Here is a 26,230-nt window from a genome sequence, read left to right as displayed (position 1 = left end):
TCTGTAAGATCAATCAAAGCCCCATGGCTGGGTAGTGAATTGAAAAATCTGATAAAAGAAAGAGACCTACTGAAGAAGTTTGCTATTGCTTCTGGTAGTATGACAGATTGGCAATCTTACAGAGCATTAAGAAATAATATAACAAAGTATTATCAATCCAAATTGGAGGACAAAACTGGAAACAGTAAAAAACTGTTGAAGATATTAATGAGGTTATGGGTAGAAGTAAAATGGATAATACGAGGTCTATCAGAAAAGTATCCTACCTTTTTATTTTTTTTTAAAACTATATGGATTTGAATGACGTGCGATTACACCAATCATGCTTGAACCCTCGTGCGCATGCGTGATTTTTTTCACGCGTCGGTGATGTCATTTCCCTGTGGGCAGGCCTTGAGTGAGATGTGGTCCCGCCCTCTCGGCTGAATTCCTTTGTTTCACACGCTGCTCGAGACGGCGCGCGTTGCTTTATCAAAATTTTTTCTGGACCTGTGAGGAATATCCGAGTGGACACTATTCGAGAAATTAAGCTGGTTTCGGCGAAAAGTTTAACGGCTGATGAGAGATTATGGGTGTTTCTGTCACTGTAAGGACTTCCCACAGAGCGGGACGTCGCGCAGTGCTTCCAGGCGCCGTCATCAGCCTGTTTCAACCTGAAAACATCCTAATTTAAGGCTTAATTCACCCAGGACGTCATGAGAGAACAGAGAAGATTCAGAAGAGGCCGGCATGAGGACTTTATGCGGACATTCCACTGTTTAAGGACATTTGGTAATGAAAGACGTGCGCGCAAATTATGTGATTCCCAATACACCATTATCAGTTACACAATAATTCCTTTACACTGGTGTGTAATTGGATCATATAAAATAGCAAGTAATGCAAATATTGATGACTATTTAAAAAAAAAACTTTTTTAAAATTATTTAATGTTTGTTTTTGCTTTTATCTGACCCAATTTCTCCCATTTTAAAATCAGGACCAACATTGTAGCCAGAAATCAGCAATGGGAAGTCGTCCTAAGACACCAACACGCCCCTTCTCGTCAGATTTTTGTTCTTGTTTATAGACGGCTGGAATCCAGGTTAATGCTTGCATTAGCGCCACCTTCTGCTCCGGAGTATGACTCACCAGTACCCTCCTCCATATCGGTGGACCAGAAATGGTTTGTCCATGAGTCTTGACAGTACCATCTTATGCTCACACGTGATGATGCAACCAGTTTTTGTTTTTTTTTTTACCAATAAGGTGCTTTGAAATATAAGGAAAAAATAAGTAATAAGTAATATAATAATAAGTTGACCTGCCCCCAAAACTTATAGTCCAGAAAATATGGTATAAAAAAATTGCATTTCTAAGGATTTGGAGAGAAATTTCGCATTATTCCTCACCTCTTCGCCCTCCCCTTCGGGCCTGACAGCATCCTCCAACTGCAGAGGCAGACGAGGCTCTGCTGGGCTCATTACAAATATCTGAGGGGGGGAAAGAAACAAACAGCTTCAACATTCAGAGGGTGACAAATTACTCAGGTTTCCAGTAGAGGTTCAGAAGCTGGAAAGTACCTGGACACACAGATGAAGTCAAAGTGAAAGGGACTGTCATCCAAGAGAGTCTCATGTTATATCTTCACACACCTCAGCTGTCTGTGTGACTGGCTGCATGCAAATGTAAATGCTTCAGTACTGCTGCAACAATACACAGGTGGGAAGCACAATACAACACAAACATACAGCCTAATGCCTTCTCCATCAGCAGGCATGTAAAGGTGCCTTGGCACTTGCACAAATTTGATCCGCACACTGGTACACAACCTGCTGTGCAAGAGAGTAAACTCACTGTAAACCATTGTAAACTGTGTGCGGCTCTGTGCAAGTGCGCAAAGAAGATTTTTGAAATGTTCAAAATCTCTGTCGTCATGCATTATTATATGAACTTCACATGAACACTGCGCAAACAACTAAAAAACACTGAATGTGAGTGTGAGTCATTGCCTCAGCACATCGCATCACAGCGCAGCTCATCTGAACAATTATGATGGGATGTTTTAAATCTATCATAAAACATAATTTTATAGACACTCAAGAGAAGGAATGAAAATGCAACTGTTTTACCAAGTCATTACAATATAAACATTATAATAATTACCCTTGAGACGATTCCAAATGCGTTCGCCACCTCATGAAGAAAAAGCTGCAGCTGAAGAAAATTCCTCTCTGATTCCGGAAGTGATTAGAGGTGTTTTTCAGCAGCCAAACTCAGAGAAAATGATTAATCCATGACAAATTAATTCTTTATATAATGCAGTGTCCAGCGGCACAAAGCGCAGTATCCAGCTGGGAACCCAGTGGGTGGCACTGGCACAACAAATTGCATGACAGTGCGGGGGTTAAATGGGTGCAGGTGTCAAGGCACCTTAATTCACCCTGCCCTCTGTGCAGAATGACAAGCATTTTTCCCACCTTTGAGACATGTACTTTACACCATCAATTTGCCCCAATTGAATCTATGGTGTTGTGGTTGAGGGGAAAAAAAAATGCTGTAAACCATTAAAGCTGTGTGGCCTCTGGTGTTTTTTAAGATTCAAGTCATAGCAATAATTTTTTTTGTACCACTATAATTTTCTTCCTTCAATTTAAGAAAGGGATTCATAGTATAATATTACCACTCACTCACTCATCTTCAACCCGCTTACTCCAATTGAGCGTCGCCGGGGGCTGGAGCCTATCCCAGCAGTCATGGGACGTGAGGCGAGGTTCACCCTGGACAGGCTACCAGTCTGTCACAGGGTCACATTTAGACAAACAGACACATTCACACCTACGGACAATTTAAAGTTTCCAGTCCACCTAACCTGCATATCTCTGGATGTGGGAGGAACCCGGAGCACCCGGTGGGAATCCACACAAACACGAAGACAACACACAAACTTCACGCAGAAAGGCCACAGGTGGGAATCAATACCATGACCTTCTTGCTGTAAGGGCAACAGTTGTTAACCACTAATCCACTTTCTATCTTCTATCTAACTTCTATCAATCACGTGATTCCCATGAAAAAATACAAGCCTCAAAACAGGGCTTACAATCTGGACTCAACAAAAGATCGTGATCCTCGACCCAAAATGAACAAATAAACATTACACTTACCATTGCATGTAACAGGCTGAACTGCTACAGCCTTGTATGGTTCTACAAATTCCACTTTAGATGTCATTAACCAACTTTTCAAAGAGAGAAAGTCAAAGAGAAAGAGAGACTATGAACATGTGAGAGGATAAAGGAGAGGAGGTGGTATTTATAGACAATTCAGTTTATTTTCATGTCTTAACAGTGAAATATTGAGCTGCACTGCAGAAAGTCTGCTCATGGCAACAAACCAGACGTTAAGCTGACAATGTGATTAAATTGATGAACCTGAAGTCAGTTAAACAGACTGTCTGTGAGAATCTTATGTATCAGCCATGCGATTCGATATGTATTTACAGTCCTTAACATAATTACTGTTATTAATGCATTTACAGCAAATTACCACTTTTAGAGCCAGTTTACTTTAGATACATCAATTGATGGATAAATAAATGTCTTGGACATACACCAATTTAAAAAAAGTACAGCACTTAATGGTAATCTGAAATCATTTTTTTGTTGTTCAATAATTCTAGATACTTTAAATACTCATTCTTTTAAAATACGATCCATTTGCATTTATTTCAGAACATAATTAAATTCTTTCAAATTAAGAGTGTTGATAATCCAGAAAAAGACTGTACGTGCATGAATGCTAAATATTTTTATTTTGTTTATTTATTTTTTCATCCTCCAATGCCAGGTTCCATTTATCTGCTTTGGACCAGAATGTCCACATTTTGTGTGTGTTACCAAGAATTGTTTGTGTGTGTGTGTTTGATAAGCAGTGCTTGTGCCCACAGTCTTACCCTCTCAACATGGAGCTCAACGTCCTGCTGTGAGCAGCTCTCAATCTTCTGCTCCACTTTCCTCACAGACGCTCCACATCGATGATGCTTTCCTTGGTGATGCTGGAGAAAAGGTTGTGGGGGAAACAACAGACAGCACTTAGAAAACAAACTGTGTGGGAGGCAAACTGCATGTGAACAGTAATTTTCCATTAAACCGCGGCTGACAGTTGCATGCAAGTGTTTTCACTTTACATTCATGATCGGCATGGGTAGCGAGCGGTACAGGTAGTTAATTTGTGGGGGGGGGTTGGCAATGCACCACAGATTTTAAATCACCACAGGTACCAAAAACTACAACGCTCCAATGACATTTGTAACTGAAGAAAGAGATCTGGCTATGAAACCGCATAAGCTTGTGGCTTTCGTGCTTTCAAAACCAAACTGCTGTCCGCCTTTTTTCTGCTCCACGTAAACATCTGGCGACTGTCAAATGGTTCAGTTCTTCCAAAATACGCGAGGGTGGAAAGACTGCAAGCCTCGCTCTTCACAGACATCTAAAGTTTGTTTGGCTCAAGTTGCTGTCTGTTATGAGAACTGCTTTATTCATTAGATGAACTAAATTCAAGTGGTAAAATGTTACTTTTTTTAAAGTGTCAATCTGAAACTGATAACTGTCACCTCATGAATTTCACAAGTCAGGTTTCACCACCATATGTACGAGGGCTGTCAATAAAGTAGCGGTCCTTTTTATTTTTTTCAAAAACTATATGGATTTCATTCATATGTTTTTACGTCAGACATGCTTGTAACCCTCGTGCGCATGCGTGAGTTTTTCCACGCCTGTCGGTGACGTCATTCGCCTGTGAGCACTCCTTGGGAGGAGTCGTCCAGCCCCTCGTCGGAATTCCTTTGTCTGAGAAGGTTGCTGAGAGACTGGCGCGTTGTTTGATCAAAATTTTTTTCTAAACCTGTGAGACACATCGAAGTGGACATGGTTCGAAAAATTAAGCTGGTTTTCAGTGAAAATTTTAACGGCTGATGAGAGATTTTGAGGTGATTCTGTCGCTTTAAGGACTTCCCACGGAGCGAGACATCGCGCAGCGCCCTCAGGCGCCGTCGTCAGCCTGTTCAAGCTGAAAACCTCCACATTTCAGGCTCTATTGATCCAGGACGTCGTGAGAGAACAGAGAAGTTTCAGAAGAAGTCGGTTTCAGCATTTTATCCGGATATTCCACTGTTAAGGAGATTTTTTTAATGAAAGACGTGCGGACGGGTCCGCGCGTCGGCTCGCAGCCGCCGCGACACTCCGCACAGGAAAAACACCTCCGTTGGAAGCCTTAAGGACAAGTTGGAACATGTCCTGCTGTTAAACAATTTCTCATATACTCACTCCACCAAAAGCCATCAAAAGCGCCTGGATTTTACAAATGGTTATCACACGGAGGTGTTTTTCCCGTGCCGCCGCACCGCGTCGGCTGCGTCCCGACGCGCGGACCCGTCCGCACGTCTTTCATTAAATAAATCTCCTTTAACAGTGGAATATCCAGATAAAATGCTTGAAACCAACTTCTTCTGAAACTTCTCTGTTCTCTCACGACGTCCTGGTCAATAGAGCCTGAAATGTGGAGGTTTCAGCTTGAACAGGCTGACGAGGCGGCTGAGAGCGCTGAGCGACGTCTCACACCGTGGGAAGTCCTTAAAGCGACAGAATCACCTCAAATCTCTCATCAGCCGTTAAAATTTTCACTGAAAACCAGCTTAATTTTCGAACCGTGTCCACTTCGATGTGTCTCACAGGTTTAGAAAAATTTGATCAAACAACACGCCAGTCTCTCAGCAACTTCTCAGACAAAGGAATTCGGACGAGGGGCTGGACGACTCCTCCCACAAGGAGTGCTCACAGGCGAATGATGCACCGACAGGCGTGGAAAAACTCACGCATGCGCACGAGGGTTTCAAGCATGTCTGACGTAAAAACATATGAATGAAATCCATATAGTTTTTGAAAAAAATAAAAAGGACCGCTACTTTATTGACAGCCCTCGTATGACATGGACCAAGCTTTAAAAAACAAACAAACAAACAAATATATAAATTGTAACAGGATGTTCAAATAAACAAACAAAAATAAATAAAAGAAACCAATTATTAAAACACTGGAGGCAAAGTGTACACTGGACAACAAAACAAAAGACCACTGGCCACAAAAAAAAGTCAGTTTTAAGGATTTTGACTGTTCAACCAGTCAATTTGTGGCATTTCACTGAAGCGTACTGGAGGAGCATGAACAAGGAGATGTCAAAGCAGGCAGCCTTGCTTTTCTTCACTACTTACTGGGAAGAGCCCAGATGTTGCACCATATGTGCTGTCTCGTTGGAACCCTGCGTGATATCGCGGGATTTGACCACTTATGGGGACAGCCACTCCCGTTGTGCAATATATATAGAGCATAACTTCACACGGGAAAGTGGTGTACCGTTTTGTATTCCTCTGCAATCACCGAAGCAGTCGCAAAAACATCCGGGGGTTTTTTCGGTTCCCAGTGGAGAAGGGAAGACGAGGCAATGGGAGAGGTTGTGTTGGTAAGTGTTAGCCTACAAGCTAACCAGAGTACCTCCGTTTCTCTCGCCTGCAAACAACCACCTCGACATGTTTGTGCTCCGGTCATAAACAAACTGCAACACACGTCCACTTTCCACTGTATCGTCACTTTCTTTGCATTTCACTTTGTTTGCATGTAATTTGACCCCAAAAAAGTGGCATGTTTCTGTCCCTGGAAGTAGAGAAATTACGTCATATGTGTCATATTTTACCCTTTTAGCACCCGCCCTCAAATGAGACTGTGCTACATGACATGATGACCGCAAGAAGCCAAGGAAGACAGCCAATCTTCTGTAGAAGCAAGAAGAGAGTGCTCAAGTTAACCAGGCCAAACATCTTTATTAGCTCTATACAGGAGATGCAGAGGAGCATTCGCTGCTCCTGACACTTCCCCTGTACCGAACGTAATGAGAACACAATGTCTACTGGTGACCAGCCAGCTTGGAAGCCACGCTGGGATTCTGGGTAAATGCGGGAGGTTACAGTCTACAGGTGCAGCAAAGTAACACAGGGAATGCCTTGCCAACGACGCTCAGAAGGGGAATAACCTCGAAAATGATTGCAGTCCCTGCAGACTTCTTTGTTCTTATACAAAGTGACGATGTTAGCGTCTCGCATATCCTGGAGATATAATGCTGTTCCAAGCATCAGGAGAGGAGCTCATGAAGGGACTGGAGCAGGACAAGCTAACAACTACTCAGGATTTCCAGGTGGATGCAGGAATTCTGTATAGAACTTCATCCAGGGCTTCAAAGAACTGATCTTTGTCCTCTGGGGTGGAAAAGAGAGTTGGGGCATACACACTAATGGTGGTGGCTGGCCCCAAGGAAGTGAGGAGCCGCTGAGCAAGGATCCACTCTGTGCCTGATAACGGGGGCTTGATGTAGGCAACGAGCAAGTTCTTTAAAGCAAAGCCAACACCATGCTGCCGAGGTTCATCGGAGACTTCTCTTGTCAAAAGAAGGTGTAACTTAGTTCTCTGATGGTGCCCATGTCAGCCAGTCAAGTCTCCTGGAGACAGTTCAGTTACTGGTTAATTTGGAGAGTTCCCCTTCAATATGGCAGTCTTGCTTATGCCCTTGATTTGCTGATGTTCCAATTGGCAAAACGAAGAGTCTTCTTTTGCCTTATTTGTTTGCCTGGTGTGGTGTTTGGTGTTTGTGCCTGTTAATCAAGATAGTTATTCAGCTCCACACACCCAAGTGGAGCAAGCAGGCCATGGAGTGACAACACATCATGGGTGGGGCTGTCCAGGTTGCGGCAGACGGTAGATGTCCGATGAAATGCAATGACCACTCCCACGTTAGAAGCAACCCCTGACACACAATTCCTTCACCACTCAAATGCGCTTACAACTTCCCTTGCTGCTCCTGCACCTTGCAGTGTCACTGGAATGACCTCTACAGTGGTGTTATGAAGCCTGAGCAGGATGGCATGTAGGATCAGCTGTTGCCCATGCAGCTGCCCCCACTCTCCACACAGCTGGTGGACCCAAAGGAACAATAAAAGCAGATAGAACCTGGCACCAACGGTGTCGCAAGACTTGCAGAAGGGACACTGATAACAATGTCAGTCACCTTCGTGACTCCATCTTCAGATTCTTCCTCAAGGTTCACTTCTAAAGCCTTTCCCACAAGTGGGTATATGACCGCAAGGCAGTGGAGGTTAAAATAAATAAAATACATAAAACATTTAAAAACACAAACACATACAAAATAAAGCACGATGTCCAAAAATCCTGCTGGGTTTATGCAACCCTTCTAACCAGCATAAGAGCTAGGTGAGAAGGGTAGCGCGCGCACACACGCGCACACACACACGCGCACACACACACACCATAATAATAGTAACCTCCCCCAGCCCAACTACATGGGCACAAGTAACATATTTTAGTATAAATACATTTTATGTTCATATTTCTTATCAGAATTCCCTCACTCATCACTGGCAGATCTCACTGTGTGGGGCTGTGTGGACTCCCAGTTTTTTTTTCTTGAAAATGTAACTCCAGGCACCCCTAGTGAATTAGGTCAAAAAAAGAACTATGGTCCAAATGAGTCCTAGAGGCCTCAAACTGGGCTGATTCACACAGTTTCGCATGTTGTACAGTTAACAAGCCGCTCTCTGCCGCCACAAAACCATAACACATTCATGTTGACGAATCACAAAGATTTATGACCTTTTTCACAGCACTTCTGCTTTCACATAAAAATTACTTAAGATTGAAATTTAGCCCTAACCACCATTGGAAGCAATTTTACAGAGCAGTAATTGGCTTTTTTTTTTTGTACGGGTGTCGCAGTCCAAACAGTACCCCCCTAAAAATCGGTCTGCACATGCATCATTTCAGACCACAGCAGCACGTCTGAGACAGCGTCTCTTCACCCAAAGCAATCAAATGGATTAATGGGATTATTAACCATCAAATGACAAGGTAAAACGTCTTAAATCGTTTGAAAGTTTTAAAGCAGAAACAAGGCTGTTTCATGCAGAAACTCTGCAAAAATCTGTGATGCTATGAAAAGACCAATGCAGTGAATGCATCAGCTAGCAGCTCGTGTAGCTGCGGGGCTCTGATCACTTCATCCGTCTTTTATGATTAAATAATGTTGAATTTATGTGGAAATGATTGTTGTACAAAAGCTTCAGACATCGTCTCTGAGATAGATGATGACTAGAGTGCAGTTTTTAAGCAGAAACGAGGTGATAATCGGTGAACCGCCACGAATGACACATGCGCAGTGAAGGCAGGGCGGACCGATTACGAGAAGAGACCGTTCGGTACGGAGGACACCGGCAATCAGCTGAAGGTCCTTAGCCAAAAGTACACATGAGATCTGTGTCCTATAATTTTAAATATATAAATACAGATAATTTACCATCTGAACATCTGCTTTGCCTATTTTAAACTATCTTTATAATCTTGATCCTGCAAGCCATAGAACTCTTTATGAGTTTTGTTGAGGAGCATTTAGAAAAGTAAATGTTGTGAAAGTGTAGTGACACGGACCCACAACAGGGGGCGTTAATGAACGGACAATGGATAAGCCAAAAAGTAACAATTTAATGTTGTGAATTGCACAATGGAATACAGACAATAACAATTGAGGAGTACAGTCAATCATACACAAGGTGACGTGTGGGCAGGCTCAAGGATAGAAGACGTCTGTCCAGAGAAGAGCCGGATCCCACACGGCTTCCACCGCCAGCGGATCTGAAGAACACCGGAGCCGCCAAGTCCCGAGTCCCAGGTGGCCACCGTCTCCAGCTGTCAGACCTGGTACTGCTGGCAGAAACAGAAACAGTTAATGGTGGGTGTGTGAAGACACACCCAGTAATCCTTCCTTGCTCAGTTCCTCCGGGAGGGAGAACCTCCACCTCCAGAAACAGTTTCACCCGTGCAGCTCCTGTCAGTCTCTTCCCTGGAAGGAGTGAGAGGCGAAAAACGTTGCACTCCCACTATCCGCCAATCCAGCTTCAGACTGAGTCCACAGGAAAACGGCTGCACACAGAACAATGTTTAGATACAACAAAATCACCGCAGAGAAGGTTACCTTGAGTGGTAGCTGATTTCTCGGCGGGGAGGTGGAGTGGCAGTCCGGCCTTTATTGTGATAGTGATGTGTGATGAGTGACAGCTGGTGCTGATGACAAGTGACAGCTGTCACTCCCGGTTGCTATGACGCCCTCTCGTGCTTGAAGCCCGCACTTCAAGCAGGGCGCCATCTGGTGGTGGTGGGCCAGCAGTACCTCCTCTTCAGCGGCCCACACAACAGTGAAGATCAGAAAATTGACTTGTTGTAACCAGAAAGTATTTTCCCCGATGGCTGAAATGGTTTAAAAAATACCTTTATCCATATCTGTGACAATCTGAGACACTGAAACTAGAGTAAAAAGTGTAGACGTAGATTAAATGTTGTTGGTACAATGACAAATGCAGTATTTTTGCTGCAAACTGTTTCCATGAGATGTGAAAAATAGGTGCCATGTAAAAAATTCAACATGACGTGAATTATAACCAGTTAGGATGTGCGCTGTAATGTAAAGTCGACATCAGATTCTGACACGTGATTTCTCTGACTGAAAGCCCGGTAGAGTTATCAATTCATGTGACAAAGTCCTCAATAACTGTCAATCACAACGGATAACATGAAAATAAAGAGAAACAAGTTTGAGATCAGTATTAAATCATGCCCCAGTTATTTATATACTCTGTGAATATGAGCGAGTGCAACAACAAATATGCAGTAACACAAATTATGAGGTCACTGTAAAAAAAAAAAAAAAATCAGCCGTGTTACAAAAATACTCTGTGTAACAAGTGTGTCCAAAGTAAAACTACGAGGGGGGAAAACGGGTTAATTATGTTTGAAAGGATGTTGAGCACAAGGTGCTATTATCTCCCTCACTGAGAAACGAGAGAATTAGCAGAGGTACAAGGAGAACCACCAACTGTCCAATGTGGTGCAAGGCTGCACAAACACACTGCATTAATCCTTCTCTCCTCGTCGTTAAAAAACACTAATGAGGGAACACCAGAGTGTTGTTCTTCTGCCAACACACAACAGCTGCATCCTTTAGACCACATTCACATTAACCGGACTGGTCTTTCCCCTCTTATGGAAGATCAGTTGAATAAATAAAGCCCTGTGTTAAATGAGAACACTCATTTTCTAAGCAAGATAACTGTAAAGTGTGTCCATGAAAAAAAATGTACTTTGTGTTTAAAGCAGATCTCCCATTGCAGATTTCTGGCACCAGATTGGTTAATACAGTTGCTGAAAACAGATAAATAAATCAGATTCCCGATTAGGGTATGCTATAGTGAGTAATGGAGTAGTGAGTAATGAGTAACAGATCTGATTTGACGTAACTGGGTTGTAATCTGTGCAGATAGAGGGAGATATGCCTCTTTTATTTAAATTTTAGAGATTGCTTTGGTTTTTATTTCATTACTGCATCTTGAAATTAATAATTTCTGCTTTAATGTGGATTTGGCTACTAAGTTATTTTGATGACTTGTTAAAAATACTGGCTGAAATTAAAATATAATGCACATTTTGTTATTTGTGACATGAGTGCAGTGGCTGGTGTGTGTGCAGTTCTTCTTGTCAGAAGAACACACTGTTTCAGATGTTTGAGTGTTGAAGAGCACTTGCTATGAGAAGGTGTTGTAATTTTGGATCTCGGCTGTGATGCTGCAATATAAACTATGTTAGACTTTTCTAAAATTTAGGGCAGTAACGCTGTTTCCATTGAATTTTGACCTACAGCAGTAAAAAGTAGGTCCAACACAGCAGTACCACCTTGAGTTTTAGTTGCTTCCTTCATCTTTATCCACAATGCTGGCTCAAAGTGTTTTGAGGAAAACAACAGCTCTCAGAAAATTAGACAGCTGTCACATGACAGCATGATTTTGCTATTTTTAAGTTCTGATGTGCATCGTTATCTTTCCAACTATGTCATCATTTTCACTTGTTCTGCTAGTCTGTAGCAAGGACTTGCAAAACAATCCAACTGTCCAACCACAATATTGCTGAAACAGAGGAACTACTACACATGAAAGTAAACATCTGACACTTACGTAAGAACAAAACAATGGGAAAAATGTCACTTGCCCAAAGCACTGTTACTCAACTTTTTCCAATATCAGATGAGCTAAATTTTAAAATTGTTTCTTGCTTATCAAAGCCTGTCTTCTGACAAATTTTCTGAAGCTACAAGTCATTTCAGGCTGCAGCAGTATCAAGAAAACATGAGGCCAGGTCAGCTGAGCAGCTGATAGGGCCACCCACTCGGTCAGGGGATGCTGACACCACTAACACAGAGGTCGCTGTGGTCAGACAGCAGATTGCAAAGTTCAGTCTGGGCACAACCTTCCTCCAGCTGAAAGAAAGATGCCATGAAAACTAATGTGTGTGTTATTAAATCATGGAGAATGGATTCCTGATCTGGTTCATGGCGTTGATTATTTCCATTTGACTTAGGGAATTGGCCACAGTAGAGAAGGTTACGGTTCCTTCAGATCGAAGCACCTAGTCTAGGACCCGAGCTAGATTGGGCCCAATTACTATTCAGCCTTGTTGGAACCAAGTCAAAGCTTGCTGTCTTGCTGTAGGACTTAGATCTATGTATGTTTGAATAACTAAAGGGATCGGAGTGCGCACACAGTCAGCGGTGATGATGTGCCACATGGGGGGGGGGAGAGAAAAACAGCAAAGTTGAGGTTCCTCACATGACCAAAAAAAAAAACAAAACAGTGAGAAATAATACAATAAAATAAGAAACAAAGATCTGTTGCATTAGTCTCCCCAAGTAACCACTCTGGATGATATATATAGTGTCCTCTGACATGAACCTCCTCCTACAGGTGCAGGCAACTCCAATCCTCAATCCTAGGCACATTTCAAGGAGTAGCTGCAGATGAACTCCCAATGAACTCCCACAATCCATCTGGACCAGCAGTTGTGTCCATGTCTGCAATTACTCCAGCCATATTGTGCACAAAATCCTGAGAAACAGTCTGATCTTGAAGATTGAATCTTTGCCACTGAGCAAGAAGTAGTCTGCGAGACATACTAAATCATCAGGGAAGTCACAAGTAATAATTCACAAACTGGGTCCATCTACAGACTTCTGCAGAATTCTCCAGAATTTTCCCCACAAGGACATGGTGAATGTCTTTGGCAATACCACCTTTACTCTAACAAGGAGGGCAATGGCTTTTTGACCCCCTTCTTTGGCTACACACCTGGAGGAAAAACAGATGTTGAGGAGAAAAACGTTTATGAAACAGAAGATTGATGCACACTGTATGTAAAGAGCAGACACTGGGCATACAGCAAAGCAGAAACAAGCACACGCACTTATTTGGTGTCTCTGGTTTAATTAATTCTAAACTGATCAATAAAAAAAAAGCCTTGATCAGGCATTTCTCCTCGAGGGGGTTTGGTTCGCTTCTCAATCTCTTCATTACTGCTGCATCGCTTCCTGATATACAAAAGTACAGGACAAGCCGGCAGCCACAGAATGTATGTTAATCACGTCCATAAAATTAGTGGTACTAAAAGGAATTTGCGTGGACATGTTATCATCACATTCTTTGGCTGCACAAACTAAAAAAAAAAAAAAAAAAAATTAAGAACCCTTAAAAACATAAATGTGCAATGGCTCCAGAGTCACAAAGAGTTCATTTGGCCTTTAGCAGGTCTGGGTGTCATAGCACTCTAATCAGGGGAGGTGATGGTCTTATGGTTAAGCGGTAGGCTTGAGACCAGAGGATCCACTGTTCGAAACCCCTGTCAGGCCAGAGGGGAAATAAATAAATAAATAAATCACTCAGGGCCCTTGGGCAGGGTCCTGAATCCCCAAGTGGTTCCCAGTATGTAGTAAGCACTTTACATAGCAGTACCCTGACATCTGTGTATCTGTGTGTGTGTGTGTGTGTGTGTGTGTGTGTGTGTGTGTGTGTGTGTGTGTGTGTGTGTGTGTGTGTGTGTGTGTGTGTGACACAGAGAGAATTGGTGAATCTGAGGCATTGTACAGTGGTTTTAGCCTCTGGTTCAGATGGAAACAGACTATATAAATAGAGTTCATTGAGTGGGGGATCCGGGTTTAATGTCAATCATCAGTCCGTGCAGCAGGTTGTATTAGATCATACTGTTACCACTAGCAGGACCCATGATGACGCTCACCTGACAGGTATCCACTCACTGATCGTTATTGAGATTTGGATGAATTTTGTCATTACAAATAAATTATAAAGATAACACTGATGATCAATCAATGAATTTCCACACAAATGTGATAAATGCATCAAGCCAATGATCCAAAGCACAAGAGCAAGTCTATTTATTTATTTATTTATTTATGGTGCCATACACTGGTATGTATATATAATTTGGCAGTGGCCTGGTCTAAAATCTTCAATCCCTTGACCTTGTGGCAGGACCTTTAATAGGCTGTTCCTACTGGAGAACTGGAAACACCAATCGAATCTATGGAAAATATCTGTTAAATTGGGAGGAGAGAGAGAGGGAGAGACTGAGGTTGGTGGACAGATTTTGTGTTCCAGCTAGCACTGTGACTTGTCCTGAAGTGAAGGCTGTGGATGTTGATGTAATTTACAAACTTTTCATGAATGAGGCCCTTGAGAACTTGTCCACAAAAAGCACAGTTATGATCAACCCCCATTTCACAGTAAAGTGCCTATTTGTTGGTGCTTATGTTCATAAATAGACAATCAGTAACCACCATTTACCTCATAGCATGACTAATGACCCCTGGGTCTTAAGTATTTCTTCCTCTACTATTTGCCCCCCCTCCAGCTAGCTTATCTGTCATCTCAACAGGAAAGGCTCTATTAAAACACTGCTGTATCCCACCCTGTTAAAAACCAGCTTTTGTTGTCAAGTGAAAAATTATCGATTCCAGGGCTCCCTCCCTCACAGAATGTGTGAAAATGGACCAGAGGCCAATCAGGGCTGAGGACTTTCCCACCATTGTTTGCCCCTCTCAGACAGGAAATGTCATGTCGGTACTCACTTTGCAGCAAACTTGACCATCTGTTTGCTGGCACAGTCTCCCACCGCGACCAGTGCCTGCACGCTGAACTGCTGTTGACGCAGGACCAAGAAACACTGCTTCCCTGAAAACAATTGACAGAACATAGCTGTTAACAGGAAACTTTCAGGCATGCTTATCTAAGCTAACTGGTTTGACATAATAAAAAAAAAACAAGCAGGCTTATTTATCCAATAAGGCTGCCTGTGATTTGGGATGAGGACATTTTGCTGTCCTTAAAGCTTGTCCTTGTACTGCACAGGTGAAGTGTTAAACACATGTGAACGAAGGCTTCACTTTGAAGATGAATGAATGGAGAAGAAAGCAAATATTTGGGCTGTAACAGTCAGATTGCCCCGACCCTTTGATCTTGGACTGGAGACATGAGAGCTGTACTACAATCCCACCGGCACATCCTAAATAAATCAGGATGTTGTTCTGCTCACAAGGAAATCCTTATTGAGAGCAGAAACAATAAAGATATGATCAGATGGAAGTGACACTTGACACTGAAGTTCTCTGGAAGGAAAGGCTGCATGATCATCATTAAGAGCAGCTTTAGCAGATTAGAAAAATGGATTTTCAGCATGGCAGAAATGAGGAAGCACACTCGTATATCTGGAAGCACCTGGAAGACAGAAAGCTGACCACATATTCAAATCGGTTATGTCACAGCAGTCTACTGCTGCGGTGGAGTTCAGCTGGCAACATCTGATGCATGGTAACGTTTTATTTCCAGATTGGGTGGTTGGTTGCAAAAATCCCACCTGCACAGAATTCAATACAAATACACTTTTTTTTTTTTTTTTTTACTTTCCAGCTTCTGCACTGTGTCTCAGACAACACCCACTGCTGCTCCAGGTGGGTAATCCCGGCTTCACTGAGTAAAGGTCCTATCTACCATGTACTGCTTCTACCTGTGCACATAAAGCTAGAGTTGGTAGTCCTGGAGAGGTAGCAAGAGAGCTAGGAAAATTTTAAAGTAGCACCTCCTCTAGGTTCCACCCCCTCCCTCCTACCCCGTCAGTGCTCCATCCAAAGCCACGCCCCCATAAACTTGAACGCACATCTGACTGTGGGAATCAGCAGGGCAGAGGAGAGCTGACTTAAGGCCCCCTGACATGAGCATTCCTTTGACTCACGTAATAGAATGCACGCCGTCGTGATGATCCCACCCGCTGTGTTCCCAGCTGGACGCCATTCTTTGTTCTACCAGCTGTCACATGCTCTGCGCTGGACGCTGTGCATATAAATAATTATTTTGTGACGGATTAAAAATTTTCTCTGCAAACTGGCCGTTGAAAACAGCTGTAATCACTTCCTGAATCACACAGGACCACTCCAGCTTCAGCCATTCACGCACGCGTGCGCCTAACAAGCTGCAGAAAGCATTTTGAGCTGTCTAAAAAGGTCATTATTTGTCATGTTTACATTGTCTTGGATTGGTAAAACAGTTGTGTGTTCTTTCCTTCTTGTGTGCAGCTGTTAAAGTATGCTACTTGGCGCAATGTAATCCCCAACGCGATGTGCAGCTCATCAAGTGGAGTAAAGAAGTGAACAAAGAGAGTGGTGACGTCAGCGGATCGCATCAGAGCGCAGCTCGTCTGAACAATTATAACAAGAAATTAAATCTGCCCAGGGGGTTTTGAACATGTGCATCACCGGCTGATTGGGACCAACTGTGTGGACTCTTCATTGTCAGAACATTTTCGAACTGCAGCTGGACACCTTTTGGATGTGGACCGAGCTGTCATTCTGATGCCATTTGGCTTCATTCTGGCTATGTGTGATGGGGATATGAGTCATGGAGATGGAATGTCTTCCATGGATACAGACAGGTATTTAATTTTTAATTTAACCTTTATTTAACCAGGTTTGTCCCATTGAGATCTAGACCTCTTTTGCAAGGGAGACCTGGACAATTATAAAGTTTCCAGTTCATCTAACCTGCATGTCTTTAAATGTGGGAGGAAACCAGAGCACCCGGAGGAAACCCACGCAAACACGAGGAGAACATGCAAACTCCACAAAGAAAGGCCACAGGTGGGAATCAATCCCATGACCTTCTTGCTGTGAGGCAACAGTGCTAACCACTAATCCACCGTGCTGCCAGGTATCAAACCTTCAGGTCTATGTATTGGTAGCTGAACTCCTTACACACTGAGCCACCTGTTCTGCATAAAGTCATGGTTGTGGTAAAAACCACCGCTCATTTTGTGGCAGTGACACTGAGTCACAGACCAAAGATCCTTCCCTTTTTGTCCAATTGTTCAAGGTATTTATACAGACAATACCACACTCTATGGAATGGCTCTTTACTGTTTTTAGCTGACAGGAAAAGGTTGGTGACTTCTCTTCTTATAGCATGAACCAGAGTAACAGTATTACTCGGAGCAGCTTCTATACCGTTGCAGATGTACAAAGCATGCAGCATTTCCTGCCTGCAGCTTCTTTTCAAAGTGACGATCTAAGATAAAAACCCCTGAGCAAAACTTAGAAGATAAAGTCATAAAGATACTGGAAAACACCAAAGTTTACATAACTGTGTGAGTGGTCCCACATTCACTGTGAAAAAGCCTATCGTCTTAGCAGCATGCAGTGCCAGAACACACTGAACCAAAAGGGCAAATTAGTGGTCAGCTGACAATGACACCTGCTTGTTTGAGTGCACCTTTCTGATAGGGCAGCAAGACACCAGGAAATAAATCCTGAGATTGCAATACTATTGCCTCAGAGATACATAATTTCAAATCAAGCCTGAGAACATGCCCCGGTACTACGCTTCACCGCATCCACAACACCATAGAAAAGCCTTGGGTTCTGGATGACAACCACTTTTTACCAAAATTGGAGCAACTTTAACTTCCGAGCCTTGCAAAAACTGAAATATACAACTTTGTCATATTTTTTATGTCTTTACCCAAGAGAATTCAGTCATAGATCGTCAAAATTGTACCTTTTTGGAATCCTTATGATCAGACAAATAATGCCATATACAAGATCTGTTAGAAAAGTATCAGACCTTTTTATTTTTTGCAAAAACCATATGGATTTGAATCACGTGTGATTGCATCAGCCAAGCTTGAACCTTCGTGTGCATGCGTGAGTTTTTTCACACCTGTCAGTTGCGTCATTCGCCTGTGAGCAGGCTTTGTGTGAGCAATGGTCCACCCCTCTCGTCGGATTTTTATTGCGAATAAATGTCTGAACGATTTGGAGCTTTGCTGCATCAATTTTTTCCAGAAACTGTGAGAGACCTCCAGGTGGACACCATTCGGAAAATTCAGATGGCTTTCAGGGACCATTTTATGGGGATTACACAGATTAAGGAGTGCTCCACCCGGTTTAAAGACCGCCCACAGCGTCTGAGAGCGCGGCGCACTCCAAGCGCCGATCGACAGGCTGACACCCCGCTGAAACAACCAGATCATTTCCAACGTGAAGGCTTTGTTGATCCGGGACGTCGTCTGACTTCCACAAAAAAGGCATAAGGCGTGGACATCAGCACTTTTTCGGCACATTCCACTGTTACAGGAGTTTTTTTCATAGAAAAAGAAGCGGACGGATGCGCCACCGTGCCGCTCATGGCGCGGGACAAAACCACCTCCGTGTTGGTCTCACAGGACGGCTTTGAGATGGATTTCAGACGGCTGTCGTGTGACTATCCGAGAAATTGTGCATGAGCTGGACATGCCCCAACATGTCCTGTGAGGCTTCATCATGGCGTTGCTTTGCGCCATGCGGCTCCGCCGCGCCGCGCGGAATTCCTCCGCTCCTCTTTCCATGACAAAAACTCCTGTAACAGTGGAATGTGCCGTTCATTTCTAAACTGGACGCTGTGTTTTATCCGGGACGTCCTCTGACTAGCACAGGAATTGCGGAAGACGTGGACTTCAGCACTTTTTCAGCACATTGAGACAGACATGCTGAGGAATTCCGCGCGTCGCGGCGGAGCCGAATGGCGCAAAGCAATGCCGTGATGAAGCCTCACAGGACATGTTGGGCATGTCCAGCTCATGCACAATTTCTCGGATAGTCACACGACTAAAAAGCCACGACAGCCGTCTGAAATCCATCTCAAAGCTGTCCTGTGAGACCAACACGGAGGTGGTTTTGTCCCGCGCCATGAGCGGCACAGTGGCATATCCGTCCGCTTCTTTTTCCATGAAAAAAACTCCTGTAACAGTGGAATGTGCCGAAAAAGTGCTGATGTCCACACCTTATGCCTTTTTTGTGGAAGTCAGACGACGTCCCGGATCAACAAAGCCTTCACGTTGGAAATGATCTGGTTGTTTCAGCGGGGTGTCAGCCTGTCGATCGGCGCTCGGAGCGCGCCACGCTCTCAGACGCTGTGGGCGGTCTTTAAACCGGCTGCAGCACTCCTTAATCTGTGTAATCCCCATAAAATGGTCCCTGAAAGCCATCTGAATTTTCCGAACGGTGTCCACCTGGAGGTCTCTCACAGTTTCTGGAAAAAATTGATGCAGCAAAGCTCCAAATCGTTCAAACATTTATTTGCAATAAAAATCTGACGAGAGGGGTGGACCACTGCTCACACAAAGCCTGCTCACAGGCGAATGACGCAACCAACAGGCGTGAAAAAACTCACGCATGCGCACGAAGGTTCAAGCTTGGCTGATGCAATCACACGTGATTGAAATCCATATGGTTTTTGCAAAAAATAAAAAGGTCCGATACTTTTCTAACAGACCTCGTATTTTCTGATAGTAATTCTTCGTTGACTCTTACCTGGCAACTGCTGACACCCTGTGATGGTTATTATACATTTCTGTATAGGCCAAGGTACACTGTACGTATCGTTTGGCCACCTTAAGTAGGATTGAAAAAAAAATTGCCTTTTGTTTGGTGGACTAGTAGCACATGCTGGTATTCAAAGTAACATAAAATGCTGGGTACAGGATGAGATGGATTAGACACTGGCAAACCTGAACTGAAGCAAGTGACAAAACAAAGATTTTATTGTACTCACTAGATTTAAATGATGTTATCAATGTTGAGCACAGTTGCATTTTTCATTGGAGAAATTTTGTTCAACCCAAAGGGAGTGATGTCATTCTTTTAGGTCATAGGAATCGGAGGAGGATTAAGTCAAGAACTAGTGGACTTGCGGCTTTATCTTGAAGAGAAAGATGAGATCAACCAAATATCGACATTTCGAACATCTGACTTCAGTACACACTATGGGATTAGCCCAGAGGTTGTCTACTCTTAGCCGTTTGTGGTTTTAACACAAAGATGAAGTCAGTCTAACTCAAAACGATGAAAAAAGACAAAGGGTGACCTCACCTTTGGCTCTGCTTGTGTGCACTCTGGCACGCAGCCAGATCATCTGGTCCGCTTTCTCAGGAGTCAGGTCGCAGATGTGCACCAACACCCTGTCTGTCTCACACACACACACACACACACACACACACACACACACACACACACACACACACACACACACACACACACACACACACACACACACACACACACACACACACACACAAAATATAGTAAGGAATTTTTGTATCACTTCAAAGGATTTATCTACCTTTTTCAAGCCATTGTGCAAAGAACTTTGCAGCCTTGCAGGTTTTTCAGCACTCTGAAAGAAATTTGAATAAGCTTGCATGTGCATGTGTCGATCCATGCATAAAACAACATGTGCTCACATGACAATAAATAAATAAGATACAGGAGGAGCAGTGCTGACTGTCTCTGCGGTCTAATGGTTCTACTCTCCTCAAACTTTATGACAAACTGACTCCAGTTTCATCCGTGTCACTCAGAGGCAAGTATTAACCTTATTATCAGACAGCAGATGACGCAGACACAGAGGCTGCGCGAGAGAAAGCAGAGCCGCCCTCTTGGCTCACAACTCTTCCTCAACCCACATGAAAGCCCTCATCCTCCTCCTCCTGCCCCCATCCCCAAGGCTGAGCCTGACAGGTGAGAGGGCCCCACTTTGTTTGCTGCCACTGGAGCTGAAAGAGCATCCAGACAGATGGACGAGCTCGACAGGCCTGCCTGCTGCCTCTGCCACGTTCACTGGGGAGTTATCACACGCCATTAGTCACTGCAATTATCACTGGTGCTGCTGAAACGCAGATAAACAGGAACACCAAAACCCTTTTTCTACGGTGTTAATCAGTTGTAATCAACTTATCTGTGAGGCTTTTAACAGCCAGACTAAAGCTTTGCAGGAGATTTTGGATCAGAATGAAGAATATCAGTGATTAAAAAGACATCTCAGACTGTCTTGACTGAGTATTAAGTGTGTACTCACAACAGACACTCCATACTGCGCCCACACACCGGAGCCCCTAAGTCCAGTTCATTTTTATGAGATTGTGTGTGCTTTAGTGTCTGGCCTGAGTTGCAGAGGTGGTTTGGGGTGCAGTACACACTACATGCCTGTGCTGTTGTCTATTAGCTCTAACAGACAACAGCACAGGCTGTGGTGTGCACATGTACTACACTGAGCTCCCCTCCGTTGTTAACCTCCAATTTCCAAGTTCCACCACCAGAAAAAAGCTACGACTTTTACTTTCTTAAGACCTTTATTTTCCAACAATAAGCAAGTTGGACAACTAAATGTGCATTGAACAACATACTGGATGTCATTTGACACAGTTTGGACAAAATCAATCATCTAATGGACATGGACTGCTGGACCCAGGTTCATGCAGGAAGCCCTCACCTGTCCACAGCACAATTTTTGTCTATTGCATCACCAATTATACAACTTCATGGTGAAGTGTTAATAAAGTAGTTATAAAGTAGTATTCATAATAATAGTAGTGCTATGTGACTAAAAGATTGATCCAGGTTTTGAGTATATTTCTTATTGTTACATGAGAAACAAGGTACCAGTAGATTCAGTAGATTCTCACAAATCCAACAAGACCAAGCATTCATGATATTCACACTCTTAAGGCTATGAAATAGGGCTATTAGTAAAAAAAAGTAGAAAAGGGGGTGTTCACAATAATAGTAGTGTGGCATTCAGTCAGCGAGTTCACCAATTTTGTTGAATAAACAGGTGTGAATCAGGTGTCCCCTATTTAAGGATGAAGCCAGCACCTGTTGAACATGCTTTTCTCTTTGAAAGCCTAAGGAAAATGGGACGTTCAAGACACTGTTCAGAAAAACAGCGTAGTTTGATTAAAACGTTGATTGGGGAGGGGAAAACTTATACGCAGCTGCAAAAAATTATAGGCTGTTCATCTACAATGATCTGCAATGCTTTAAAATGGACAAAAAACCAGAGACGCATGGAAGAAAATGGAAAACAATCATCAAAATGGATAGAAGAATAACCAGAATGACAAAGGCTCACCCATTGATCAGCTCCAGGATGATCAAAGACAGTCTGGAGTTACCTGTAAGTGCTGTGACAGTTAGAAGACGCCTGTGTGAAGCTAATTTATTTGCAAGAATCCCCCGCAAAGTCCCTCTGTTAAATAAAAGACGTGCAGAAGAGGTTACAATTTGCCAAAGAACACATCAACTGGCCTAAAGAGAAATGGAGGAATATTTTGTGGACTGATGAGAGTAAAATTGTTCTTGTTGGGTCCAAGGGCCACAGACAGTTTGTGAGATGACCCCCAAAATCTGAATTCAAGCCACAGTTCACAGTGAAGACAGTGAAGCATGGTGGTGCAAGCATCATGATATGGGCATGTTTCTCCTACTATGGTGTTGGGCCTATATATTGCATACCAGGTATCATGGATCAGTTTGGATATGTCAAAATACTTGAAGAGGTCATGTTGCCTTATGCTGAAGAGGATATGCCCCTGAAATGGGTGTTTCAACAAGACAATGACCCCAAGAACACTAGTAAACGAGCAAAATCTTGGTTCAAAACCAACAAAATTAATGCCTCTCAGATGTGAAGAAATCATGAGAAACTGTGGTTACACAACTAAATACTAGTTTAGTGATTCACAGGATTGCTAAAAAAGCAGTTTGAACATAATAGTTTTGAGTTTGTAGTGTCAACAGCAGATGCTACTATTATTGTGAACACCCCCTTTTCTACTTTTTTTTTTTGTTTACTAATAGCCCAATTTCATAGCCTTAAGAGTGTGCATATCATGAATGCTTGGTCTTGTTGGATTTGTGAGAATCTACTGAATCTACTGGTACCTTGTTTCCCATGTAACAATAAGAAATATACTCAAAACCTGGATTAAGCTTTTTAGTCACATAGCATTACTATTATTCTGAACAGTACTGTAGATGAAGGTTTTCTTTAAAAGAACATGCAAAGTTTCAGGTGCAATTTGCCAGAAACTGTTTTACAATCCTTCTCTACTCTATTCCAACATGAAGCTGTGAATGTGGATGCAGCAGGGAAATGTTGCACCACTCCCAGTTTCTTCTCTCACATCCACAGAAGCCAATATTCTTTCAGAGCTGTCATGGTCTCTTCTTTCTAAACAACTGTTTTAAGGGAATTCCAAGAGCTATTCATTCATTAATTTTCAGCCGCTTATCTGAGTCTGGGTCGCAGTGGCAGCAGAGCGAGCAGCTCATTCCACACTTCTCTATCCTCAGCCAAGTCCTGTAACTCTTCCCAGAGGATCCCAAGGCATTCCAAGCCAGACGGGAAATATAATCTCTCCGTGTCCTGGGTCTTCCCTGGGGCTTCCTCCCAGTTGGACGTGTCTGGAAGACCTCCTGAGGGAGACAATGAGGGAGCCTCCTCATCAGATGACTAAACCATCTCAACTGGCTTTTTTCGATGTGAAGAAGTAGCGGCTCTACTCAGAATCCCTCACGGATAACAGAGCTTCTCACCCTGTCCAAGAGTGTAAGCCTAGATACCCTATGGATACCCAGTTTGTCTATCAATTTCCTGCTCCAACTTACCCCCACTCGTGAACAAGACCCTAATACTCTCAGTAACTCTCCCCTGACCCAGAGGGGAAAATTCACCATTTTCCAACATAGGACTATGGTCTCCTGTTTGGAGGTGCTGATTCTCATCCCAGCCACTTCACACTCTGCCTCAAACCAGCTCAGTGCACATCGGAGGTCACCGCCTGATGAAGCCAACAGAATCACATCATCTGCAAAAAGCAGAGATGGAACTCTGAGGTCATCGAACTGGACAACCCCCAGTCCCTAATTGCGCCTTGAAATCCTGACCATGAACATTACAAACAGGATTGGTGACAAGGGGCAGCCCTGGGGGAGTCCAACTCCCCCTGGAATTAGGTCTAATGTATGTAAGAATACGGACAGACTCTACTTTGGTCATATAGAGACCAGATCGCACGTTGTAGCAAATCCGGTACCCCATACACCTGCAGCAACCCCCCCCCCCCCCACTGGATACCCCAAAGGACCCGGTCATACTTCTTTTTCAAGTCAACAAAACACATATAAACTGGTTGGTCATACCCCCAAGACCCCTCCAATACCCTTAAGAGCTGGACCCACGGTTCAATGACCAGAACAGAAACAAGAGCTACTCAGATAAAAAAAATTCCATTTATACTTTAAAATTTCCCTTTTTACAGAATTTTCTTTTGTGTTATCTTGTCTTCATAGCAGACCTTGACCAAATGTTATATCAACACCAACTGAACCATCTACACACAGGTTTATTTAGACTACAATTAAGTCAAACCTCTTAACTCAGCACAGCTCTCAACTTCACCAATTATGTGATTTCAAAAGCCAATTATTATTACAATGCATTCCATAAAACCACATATGATGTCTGTGTCAACAATAAAAGAGTCAGCAAGCTCACAAAAAGACACCCTCCTTCTCTAACATACTCATAGCTTGCGCACCAACTGCTTGGCCACCCTGCTGCACTGCACGTATTATATATTGATAACTGAATTAACAAACTGGTCAACTGCTGTACATGTAATAGGCAAACAACAACAAAAGTCCTAGAATCTCCCCTTGACGATGTCAGACCTGAAATATTTTTCTTTATGCAGTCTGCTGGCATTCTCTGAACTTTCACTGAATTCCAAAAACCAGTTTGGGCAGAGTTGCACTCATATGAATACCATACAGTATGATGCATGAAATATCTTCCCTTAAAGACATCAGACCAGAATTACGTTTCTCCATGCATGTCTTCATATGGCGTGCTACGATCATGCACAGTTTCATTGAAAGCCACACATTGGTTTCGGAGGACTTGTGCTTAATATATTCCTGGACAGGTGGACAGACCAGAGATTCCTATCTCTCTCTCCCCACCCCCGACACACACAAAAAACACACAAATTTTTGTTTGTGGAGGTATAACTTTTTTTCATGTTTTACAATAAAACACTACAGAATGTCTCACTTTTGCCTTACTTCAGAGTAGGGGTCCATATCGGATCACAATATTATCAAAGTACCTGTGTAAGACATTTGATGTATCAGCACTGGATGTGGTGAGCCATGAATCTGCTGTTTCTGCAGCAGCAGAGAGTTGAAAAAACAGTTCCCACTTCTTGCTGTGTCTCAGCGTGGTGGCAATGCAACAAACAAGAGCAGCACATCGGCAGTGAGTTTTACAAGCATATTTACACTTTGCTTTTCTTTCAAGACTTGTGAGCATCCTCTGGCTGTGTTAGCGCAGCTAAAACAGCAGCAGCTTAAAAACAGAGTGGCACACCCACAACGAGTAAAAAAAAACAAAAAAAAAAAACAGTTAACTTTTTAGGGTTGGAGAAGCCATAAATATGAAAATGATGACTCGGGGTTAGTAATCTTATCATAAAAACGTAGGCTGTGATGTCAATTTGGGATAAGGGCCAAGAAAAGATGAAAATCCACAAAAGAAAATACAAACACAACACACATTAAGAAGTGTACCTAAAGTATTAAAAAGCTGGGTTACACAAGCTATACCCTATAATTTATAAATGCATAAGCAGTATTAAGCACATACGAGGTCTATTAGAAAAGTATCCAACCTTATTATTTTTTCAAAAACCATATGGATTTGGACAAGTTGGGACATGCCTATCTCGGCTTTCAATGCTTACCAGCCCAGTGATTACAAGAGAAATTGTGGAGAGCTGGGCATGTCCCCTGGCACTCCGAAACGGAGGTGTTCCTTTGTCTCGCTCGATCAGCGAATCGGTCCTGACGCGCGAAGCCTCCGCGCGGCTTTCCATGA

General features: G+C 43.1%; 1 protein-coding gene across 1 annotated transcript in view; it reads right to left on the bottom strand.

The window, feature by feature from the left end:
* Positions 1-1,390: 1,390 nt before the first annotated feature.
* LOC117524422 (aspartate--tRNA ligase, cytoplasmic-like) overlaps positions 1,391-26,230 on the bottom strand; it is a 35,637-nt gene continuing 10,797 nt past the window's right edge. The window contains exons 5-8 of the mRNA XM_034186192.1: positions 20,386-20,478; positions 15,061-15,163; positions 3,935-4,036; positions 1,391-1,472 (exon numbers count right to left, since the gene is read on the bottom strand). Coding sequence (XP_034042083.1) covers positions 3,997-4,036; positions 15,061-15,163; positions 20,386-20,478 — 236 coding nt within the window. The 3' untranslated portion in view covers positions 1,391-1,472; positions 3,935-3,996. The remainder of the gene's footprint in view (positions 1,473-3,934; positions 4,037-15,060; positions 15,164-20,385; positions 20,479-26,230) is intronic.

The sequence above is a fragment of the Thalassophryne amazonica genome, chromosome 14, assembly GCF_902500255.1.
Source record: "Thalassophryne amazonica chromosome 14, fThaAma1.1, whole genome shotgun sequence".
In the NCBI taxonomy this organism is placed as follows: domain Eukaryota; kingdom Metazoa; phylum Chordata; class Actinopteri; order Batrachoidiformes; family Batrachoididae; genus Thalassophryne; species Thalassophryne amazonica.
This window is presented reverse-complemented; position numbering and strand designations above follow the sequence as displayed.